At 36.9% G+C, this 10,575-nt stretch overlaps 1 protein-coding gene across 1 annotated transcript in view; it reads right to left on the bottom strand.

Annotated features, from left to right (window-relative positions):
* Positions 1–286: 286 nt before the first annotated feature.
* The window catches only part of LOC135472330 (peroxisomal multifunctional enzyme type 2-like), a 28,775-nt gene continuing 18,486 nt past the window's right edge, over positions 287–10,575 (bottom strand). Inside the window, exons 14-22 of the mRNA XM_064751792.1 lie at positions 10,409–10,566; positions 9,302–9,425; positions 8,326–8,568; positions 6,897–7,003; positions 6,081–6,167; positions 5,220–5,312; positions 2,818–2,953; positions 1,521–1,651; positions 287–488 (exon numbers count right to left, since the gene is read on the bottom strand). Of these exons, the coding sequence (XP_064607862.1) occupies positions 399–488; positions 1,521–1,651; positions 2,818–2,953; positions 5,220–5,312; positions 6,081–6,167; positions 6,897–7,003; positions 8,326–8,568; positions 9,302–9,425; positions 10,409–10,566 (1,169 nt within the window). The 3' untranslated portion in view covers positions 287–398. The remainder of the gene's footprint in view (positions 489–1,520; positions 1,652–2,817; positions 2,954–5,219; positions 5,313–6,080; positions 6,168–6,896; positions 7,004–8,325; positions 8,569–9,301; positions 9,426–10,408; positions 10,567–10,575) is intronic.

Here is a 10,575-nt window from a genome sequence, read left to right as displayed (position 1 = left end):
TCAAATGCAATTAGGTTTGATTCCAAATTGGAAAAGCAAATTAAACACTATTTATGCATCTGAACTGGTGATAACAAATTGAGTTTTGGATAATGAAGAACATAAAATAGCACTAATGTTTTACCCAGTAACACACAATAGCTGGTTATGCCAATGAAGCGTGAAAAATATTAGGAGCCATGTGCATGTACCAGCTACTCTGGATGCAATAGAATTGAACAATTCTGGCAACTGCATTGTCCATTATGATGGAAAAAAAAATGTAAAGCCACATCAAATTCAGAAGATTTACAAAACCATACATTTTATGTATGTAAAAATGTCAAAAACAAACATTCTTATTTTGTAAGCAAAGGTACATGCATCTTACTCCAAGGTACATGTACTTTATGAGCATTTCACAACTTGGCTTGGTCTTGGAAAAGCTGGCTCAACTTCTGACTAAGCATAATGTTGCCCGACACTTTCAACTTTCCCTGCATGAAAGCCTGAAAAAGAAATGAAAACCAGTAAATTAACAAGACGGTAGGTTTGCTCAGCTGGTATGCGATGGTGGATAAACATTTTTCATTGACCTATTATTGACATTGCTATTATTTGTATTTTCAATTCCATATTCAAGAAATACTTTGCTTAGTTTACTTCTTCAACTTTTTCACTGCTTCAAGATGTTATTTTAGAGCATAGTCTGAGAGCATTATTCTGAGAAGACTGATAAAATGTTAAAGTTTTTGCTGAAGCTCTGAAATTGGTGCAACTCAAACAGTTATTTCATATCAAATCAGAAAATGGCGTAAATTGCACTGAAAGTCGCTCTCATGCAAAAAGGCAGAGGAATTAGAGTATATCATGGCAGTCCAGTACATGGGTGGAGGAAACTGGGGTGCCAGGTGTTAACCACTGCACTTTTGTGGATACATGAAAAAAAAAAACGCCAACTAAAAGCCTCATACAGAAACATGTATATCAGCACCTAACGTCATTGGTTAAGGGTATTATAGTACTTCAAAGTGATTCTTTACTGGAGTATAGTGTCAGAAATACCAAACGACACCTACTGAAACCAAGTATTAATCCTTAGTAAAGCAGACAGTACCAAGATTGTACATGTTAGGGCATCGGGCATGACCCAGCTGAACAGAGCCCTGGAACCCTCCACTGTAGGTCTTACCCTTTCACAATTCAGAAAGTATTTCATGCAAGTACTGAGAATTGAGAAATTCACAATTTAGAAACTGGCTGTCGAATGATAATGGCTAAACCTCGCTTCTGCGACAGTGTAGCTATTTTGTGGGCAAGTTCAGCTTGTAGATTACTGTGAAAGTTATTTATTATATGACGACGGCCAGTGCTGTGGTGGGAGGAGCCAGGCAGAGCCAAAGGAAAACCCATGGCCATCCGCAGGTTGCTGCAAGACCATACCATGTGCCAACCAAAAGAAAGCCAGCTTGAGCTGTATGTATAATGCCTGGCAGTTTTGGAAAGTGTTAAGTTATTCAAATGGAAAATAGTTTGTTTACCTGCTGCGGATTAAGCTTTCCTGATACCATGGCGACCAGGTCACTATCTGCCAGCGTCAGGGTACACCCAGCTTTCCCCTGTTTTGGCTCTCCTCTGTACACAGACCCGCTTCCTGTCTTCAGGTCTACAGCTAAAAACCACAACATTCTTTTGTTGATGTATTTATTTGTTTAACACCATACTTTTCCACTTATATGACGATAGTAAGGTTTAAAAGTGGAGCAAAACAATATCTCCAGCTGTCAGTTGATCAGAAACCAACTGCCTGCAGCAAACACTGCACTCCATTACATCACTGTTGTACACTGTATACATACCCTAAATGCCCACAAATTTCGTCCATAACAAACTTGCCCATATTTCCTAATTCTGAGAGTTTTTTTTATTTTAAGAAGGTGTTTTGAGGACTGCTTGGAACATGGGATGACATTCTACTGGAAAACTAAGTTTCAGCACCATAAATAATATTTTGTGACGTTTATTTGCCTCTAAAAATGCACTTTTCTTGGCAAAATTTGAGGTCAATTAGGGTAGTATATGAGTATTTTTCATCTAATATTTTTCACGAACATCTCTGAGGAAAAAATCTTTGATTACCAGTACTCCTCTATGGTTTGTAACTACCCGGTAAGCAAGAAAACTAAAAAATGTGCCAAGGTTCATCTTATGGGCAACTGAAGACTATGCTGAGAAATATTTTCATAATCTTTTGTATTTGAATTTCTCTGAGAGTAAGTTAAGTGCCAGTGTAACATCAATCTTTTTGTCTTTGTATTCACCTACAAGCAAATTTTATTTTTTACTTTTATTTTAGTAAGAAGAGTTCACCCTTAAGTCACAAGAGCTATTCCAATATAAAAACTCTGTTTAAGACTTGGGAAATCTTCTTGTCAGAATACCCAGGCACAGGTTCACGAAAACACCGGTTCTTAAAGCAAACCATAAATTTAGAAAATTTGTTGCATTTAACTACCGGTATCCTACGAAATTCTAAAAGAAACACAGGAAAGCATTAGTATGTATAGTTTTCAGCTGCTTATCAGATAGACCTTAATTCAATGTTTCCATGCAGCATATAGTTGGTTTGTAACTGGGCACAGGTGAATACAGCTGTGAACCTGGCAACAGCCATGGCTCCAGTAACTGGTAACAGCAGTACTGTTCCCAACTGTCAATGTCTGCTAATTTTCAGGTGTTGCAAATTGAAGTGAGAAATGTTTCTGAACAGTTGCAAAAACATTGCTTTATTCAGGCGCTTCCTGAACCAGATCTGCTAACAGTACACAGTATACTCACTCCACTGTGCACAGGTCTTTCCATCTTTAGTCACATTCCACAGGTAAACTGCGTTGATCTTTTTCACAAGTGCTGGACTGGCTTTTATACGGCGGGAAAACTCCGCAAAGACTGCATCACTGGCAAGGGAAACGCTCTTCAAAGAGATACACATCCAAATAATGCATGTTAGAGTCAGCTTAAAGTAAAAGAAAGCTAAAATATGAAGTAATGCTCATCTTTAGTACAGGCAACGGAAAACTATGCATAAAAATACTCTGACTTATTTTTTCAGATTTTTCTAAGAGTGTTGAAAGGCATTTAAATATTTGAAAACTATGGTGGGCTGAATGAGCCATACTGACAATATCTAGGAACTCTGATGTCAAATCACCTTATTTCCTGATGTTCACCAGAAGGGAGGAATGTTTGGAAACATTATTTCAGTAATCTTTCACTGATGGGTAAAAAGAGTTATCGCAACATTCAGTGTTGTGAGTTGGAAAAACTTCCTGTGATGTCAGAGTTCCTAACCTCTGATAGTATAGTCCATAAACCCCACCTCAGAATTCAAATAATTGAGCGCCTTAAACTCTTTTCACAAAAATCTATAAAAATAAATGAAAGTATATTTATGTATAGTTTTAAGTGATCTATTTAGTGATGCCTACCTAAGGTAGGCATTCCTTTAAGCAGAATGGTATTTGGTGCAAGTACTTGATCAGAAAAGTATGATGACCTTGATATTTTTGCCTCGATATCAATATATTTGATGATGATGCTTTATCTTGATCATCAAACTTTGGAGTTCTCTTGTCTTCTTCAACTGTGAATAAGGCTCAAGTCAAAAGCACCTGTACCGGCTGAAGAGGCCATTTCATTATGTGAAGTTATTTATTCGATAGAGGTATACCTCTGCCTTAATTCCTAAACCTTTTCACATATGAAAGTGCGAAATATACTCCTTTTCAATGTTAATTGGAGACAAGACATTTGTTATGATGGCCACTTTTCAGGGCTTCAAAAGCTGTATACCGGTAACCTTAAAGAAGTTGAACACGTCCATTCATTTATTATTTATTTGATTCATGTTTTATGCCATACTCAAACATATTTGACTTATATGATGATGGTCCACACTATGGTGGGAGGAAACAGGCTCTAGCTAGAACCATTCACAGGTTGCTGACAGATCCTCCCAAGTACGACCAGAGAGGAGGCCCGCATGAGGTGGACTTGAACTCGCAGTGACCTTATTGGTGAGAGGCTCCTGTGTCACTGTGCTGACATTCTGAGCACCTCAGCCCCCGGGCTCTCCCCGGCTTTCCTCTCACCATAATCCTGGCTACCTGAACTAACACGCAAAGTGAACAACAGTATGGTGTTGTAGAATCATGCCATCCATATTCACAGTATGGAACCTGCGGATGGTCGTGTGTTTCCCCCGGGGCTCCCCCGGCTTTCCTCTCACCATAATCCTGGCTACCTGAACTAACACGCAAAGTGAACAAAGGAATGGTGTAGAATCGTGCCATCCATATTCACAGTACAGAACCTGTGGATGGTCGTGGGTTGGCCCCCGGGGCTCCCCCGGCTTTCCTCTCACCATAATCCTGGCTACCTGAACTAACACGCAAAGTGAACAACAGTATGGTGTTGTAGCATCGTGCCATCCATATTCACAGTACAGAACCTGCGGATGGTCGTGGGTTGGCCCCCGGGCTCTCCCCGGCTTTCCTCTCACCATAATCCTGGCTACCTGAACTAACACGCAAAGTGAACAACAGTATGGTGTTGTAGCATCGTGCCATCCATATTCACAGTACAGAACCTGCGGATGGTCGTGGGTTGGCCCCCGGGCTCTCCCCGGCTTTCCTCTCACCATAATCCTGGCTACCTGAACTAACACGCAAAGTAAACAACAGTATGGTGTTGAAGCATCGTGCCATCCATATTCACAGTATAGAACCTGCGGATGGTCATGTCTTTCCCCCCGGGCTCCCCTGGCTTTCCTCTCACCATAATGCTGGCTGCCGTCATACAAATGAAATATTCCTGCTAAAAGATGTACGTGACGTTAGACTTTCCCCAATATTGAGAGCAAAAACAAATTAGCCACCCCATGTTAAAGCATAGGGAAATAGGCCATGTTTTCAACTCTGCCAGAACTCCGCTAAGCCCTGCTTGAAAAAAAAAAAAAAAACCATCACGTAAGGTCTACAGAAATGCTCACGCTATCTAGAAAGCTGAAAATTATATAACTCCAATGAACATCATCTCTGAAAGCGATTAAAAACCGAGCATTTTCCTACACCATTCCATTAGCAGGACATTTCAGCCACTCCGTCTGTTACTGACTAAGGAGATCAATTGGCCTCTAGCTTCTGGGTTGTCTTACAGAATGGGGAAATATATACATGTACCTGTGTAGGTTGTGTTGTCGTTGTTACAGTGGCAGGTGCTCTGGTCAGGTCCACATATGCTCCTGATAAACACACATTGCCATTCTCCACAACCTAGATATATAATGATACAAATACAAAGCCAGGTAACAAATAACATCATAAAAAAACTATTACGTTAAAAGATACATGAAATGGTACTATAGACGAAGAGTAAGATTTTAAGGGAAGTGAACTAAGATGTGCCCAAAAAATGAGAAATGAAATACCACTTCCATTTTATGCATATTTCCAATAGTTGGTCAGGAATATTTGGAAATGAGGTCATCGATTTACATAGTGGGAATGAGGGAACAGCTCTGCTGATTGGCATCATCTAAGTGAAAGATTCCTGAGTATTGGTACGGTGTAAAATACTAACTAAATATAGAGATTAATATTCCTGCCTTTTATATTCCTAGAACAGTTGTATTTTACTGAGAGTCCAGTTCTATGAATCATGAACCTTGCTAAGTAAACAACAAACTTTCTGTCGTTGAGTCACAGAAAAGCCAGCAGCAGATTGATTTGAACATAAGCTTCATCACCAAGCATCAGTGGAAAATGAATTCTGACACAAAGTATCTGGACACTATAGCCAACAAGGTGCTAATTTCATCATGTCACCAGGGGGCTGTTTTACATAGCAGTTGCAACATTTATGACAGCATATAGTGACAAGATATGTCACCATGGAAACTACACTTGACATGCTGTTGCAACAGCTTTGTAAAACATATCCTGTCATACATAAAATCCAGTTTTTAAAACTTTAAAAAAGATTTTAAAGCAAAAAAAAAAAAAAAAAAACAATGATGTGTTATGAAAGAACAAATACCCAACCTTGGTCAGGAAATGAATTCTACTGCCCTCTTTCCACATGTCAGTTTGCAGAGTTTGCCCCGGTAACACAGTTTTGGACATTCTGGCCTGAAAAATACAATTTTGACACTTACAATTATTGAAACTTTGCACGTCATTTAACTTAAACAGCATCTCACCAAACAGATTATTTCAAATTATTAATTATTTTATGACAACTAAAGCTAATTAATCTCACACTCTTATTAATGAGTACAGTGTTCAATTACAAACATCTTTGCAGTGTTTTTAAATACTTGCATTGTTAACAATTAGAATAAAACTCTAAATTGAGGTAAACTCAGAGCAGACTACTTTCCTGCTTATGTATGAAAATTTGCCATCTACATGCATCACATTGTCATCACTGCTGTGGTTTCACTCTCTCTGCTGTGGTATTTTATACTGGAGTGTTCCATATTTATTTTGCATGTACATGAGTGAAATTTGAACAAAAAGTAAATCTTCTGATATGCAGATTGATGTACCATTCAGTGTAAAATACAATCACTGAATATTAATTTCAATGTTTAGCTGATATCTCCATCTTAACTTCTGTTCCCACATTCCTATGTGACTATGGAACTATTAACTACATGTGTTTACAGTGCTGCCTCATTAAGGCACCATTTCAATGACACCGGACATGACACCACACCCAGCATGCCCAAGCACAATGAAAAATACTTATAGATAAAAGAGCCACATTTTGTTTAAATTAAAGTCACCATCAACTGCTTAATTCAGAGAGCAATTGTTCAGAGATCATCCATCATGTTTTCTACACATACACAGTACCTTTATGGCTTTGATTAAGGTTACATCGTTATTGGCAAACTGCTTGAGTACAGCTCTGGTGGCAAATCCGTAAGTACACATCCCATGGAGAATTGGCTTGTCAAATCCTGCCAACAGTTTGATAAAGTGTTCACAGGAAAAAAGAATATTCCCAAAAACCTGTCACCAACAGTCATTGTTTCCTTGTAAATTGTTCTGGCACACACCGGTCAATAAATTTTCTGCCTTTTTGGGACCTGACTCTAATTTGGTTTGGTTTCACAAATTTTAACATTTGTTTGATCTAGGCAGTGTCTCATAGTATCTTTATACTTATGAAGCAAAGTTTGAAAAAATGAATTTATCCTGGTTTGTTATGGCCGTTTCAATCTAAATTATTACTCCATGTATTAGGAAGAATAATGAATTGATTCTCTAGACAATATTGTCGCACTGTTTCATGGCAAGACGTTTCACTTTTTATTCCAAACATTTTAAATGTTAAAATAATTTTAAAATTATGCTATTCTGAAATCATTTCATGATATCAGTAAAAAAAATGTAAGATATCTTACAATGATTTAAGATATCATAAATTCATTCTTGATATCTTTGAATTATTTCTGATATTTTGAAATCACTAAGTGATATATTGGTGCATTTTTAAGATATAATGAAATACTTTAGAGATATTAGAAAAAGAATTAAAGAAATCAAGAACAGAGTTAAAGATATTAACAAATGTAGATGTACTCTGTTTCTTGATGTCTTCAATGATTTCCAAAACCTTCTCTCATTTCCAGATATCACACATTCAAGTCAACATATCACAATTTCAATTCATGATATCACAAATTCATTGCAAGATATCATTAAATATGATGGACAGAAGGACATAAACGTTTTATAATTCCTAGTAAAAAAGATTCCTAAATCTTTTTGCTATAAAACCTTAAGTTTATGCTATATTTTGGCAACATGGTGCAGACAGTTTTGAAGCATAAGAATGTTAAACTGGGAAGTGCAGAAAAATCTGTAAAAATTAACTCTCAAGACAGGAGGCAAAAAAAATACTATCAAAAAAGTTTTTTAGGGCTATGTATGCATGTACGTCCGCTGTTTTTGGTTAGGTTGCATGTGCAGTCTACAAAGAGAAGTCTGGGATGGATTCACCATCTTTCATGATATCGTGAAATGAATTCAAGATATTAACAACAGAATTCAAGATATCAACAATTGAATTCAAGATATCATTTATAATTTAATGATATCAATTATTGAATTCAAGACATGAAGAAATGTTAGTATTTCTGATATCATGAAATGAATAGATCATATCATAAATCCATTTTATGATATCATTAAATAATGAAATCAAGATATCTTTAATTAGTTTAACATATCAAAAAATTTGGATTCAAAAATAAAACGGCTCACTATACTGTCTTACCACCCATAATAGCAAAACTGGGGTCAATGTGAAGTGGGTTTCTATCGCCCGTCAGCCTGTAGAGAGCAGCTTGATCAATGCTTGTCTTGTCCCTCACTGTGGCGTCTGGAGGGCGGGACGGAGGGTCCACAGGGGCGTAAGCCTTGTCTGTGTTCCTGTGACCCCCAAATCTACCTGCCCCAACCACGAAGAGTGCAAACTGATTCATCGCCACCCTTTCTCCTTCCTCACTCTCAAGGTCAACTGTAACACAAACCAATCACATTTCTGTCTGTATTTTACATTTGATAGATGTATATTGATTTGAATGCGTAAAACATCTGTTTTATACAGTCAATACTCAATTTGTGAGATTTAAATCAAAATATCTGTGCAATTATGGAAGATTGTTGTCATTCCTAAAGTTTAATGACTAATACATACTGTCAATTTGATAAACTCAGCATTTAGTTCTGGGATTTCAGTCTCATAAGCTGAACTCTAAGTAAACAGGTTAAATAATCTTGAGTATGACAGTCAAATAAATAAATTTTTTTTCAATATGCTCACAGCCACTTTCACTGTCTACAGTCTCACAAGGAACCACATTTGTTTCCACACTTGTTTCCACAGGGAAACACATTAACCAGTTTATGAGTTTATTTTTTTACAGGCAGAATTAATCTTTTTTCAATGTTGAGGGAGGGTATAGAAATAAAAATAAAACTGACAACTGTTTGTGTAGACTGTCCCAGAAATTCTTCCTGTCAAAGACATATTTACATGACCAGAAAGCCTAATTTGAATAACCAAATAATCTTACTAAACATTAAGATCAAAGAAAAATTATTTGAATTTCATGTTTTAATTTCTTGTTCCACTTTTGGATTTTTTGATGTTGGCTCACCCATAAAACACCCAATAACACTGTTGATGTGTAAACCCCTACTAAAGAGATAACAGAGGAATCTGTTTATTCAATGTAAAATCGGCGTACCATTTAGGACAATGACAGCTCCTGAGCCTTTATCCAAAATGTCTGCCACTGTAAATTTGCAGATAAGTTTACCACTGGGTGAAATGGGTTTGTAGATTTCCATGTACTGTTCTCCATGCAGGACCTGAGAAGTGACAAAAGTCAGATCATAGTTTATCTGTATATGCATTCTTTGAGTTTTACGTCAGACTTTTTTCAGTTGTACATCAATTTTTCAGTCATATGGCGGAGATGAATATGTACATATAGCGTGTCCTTTTGTAACAAGAGCTGCCACCAATGAAGTACCCAGCGAGTTGGTAACAAACGCCGTTTTCAATGTTCATACACAGACAAATTTGAGTTCAAAGATAAATACATACGGTATATCATTAACGTTACATCTATTCATTTAGTACTCATGGTTGGAAAATTTTTGAAGAGACTTCAAAGCGCTTGACATAGACAACACTATACAGATTACTTCCACACGTCACAAATATACAATAAAATCTAAGCATACATGAACGTGCATTGGTGTTCAATATTACAGATATACACAGTTAAAGGAATCCCAAACCCAGATCTATGATTGTTCAACATTCTCATCAATGTCATTATAGATATTACTTCATAATGCAATGTGAAATTTATCGCCAACCCGAAAGAAAAAAAAGAATAATTAGGTAGCAAAAATAACAAAGAGCTCATCTGTAGGAGACTATGAAAGTAAAACTTCAGCAATTAAAGCACTTTTTGAGATACCACCGTCAGCATTTACCTTAACATGGATTGTAATGTCCAAAGGAGATTCTCAGGAATTTTGTCATTTCAGAAAATACATGTACTTGTAAGTTAGGCCACACCATTATCAACTGTTGTTCCATGGGCAGAATAAGTCTTTTTTCATTGATGTAAGAGTGTGTAAGAATAAAAATAAAACTTGAAAATTATCTGATTTGGGGAAAATGCAAACTATTTACTAGATAAAAACAGTACAATCATAAAAAAATATCAGACAGAATACAGGTCAAGGGTATGTCAAAAAACTGTTCAAATTTGTTTTTATTTTATTTTTGCATTTTTTTATTTTGGTGTCGCTTAAACGCTACAGGTAATTATTCATACCTTTGTGGGATCTATCGAAAGCCCTGGGATATCCCCAGAGAGAATGTTAGGTATACAGGACGCGGCAGGAATCACAGAGAATGACGGGATCACCCGGAAATCTTCTGATCCCTCAAACAGAAACTTGAGGTGATCTGGGTCAGAGGTGGACATGCCAACTGAAACAA

Source organism: Liolophura sinensis, chromosome 8, assembly GCF_032854445.1.
Source record: "Liolophura sinensis isolate JHLJ2023 chromosome 8, CUHK_Ljap_v2, whole genome shotgun sequence".
NCBI classification, from domain to species: domain Eukaryota; kingdom Metazoa; phylum Mollusca; class Polyplacophora; order Chitonida; family Chitonidae; genus Liolophura; species Liolophura sinensis.
Note: the sequence above shows the minus strand (reverse complement) of the source record. Positions and strands in the feature narration are given on the sequence as shown.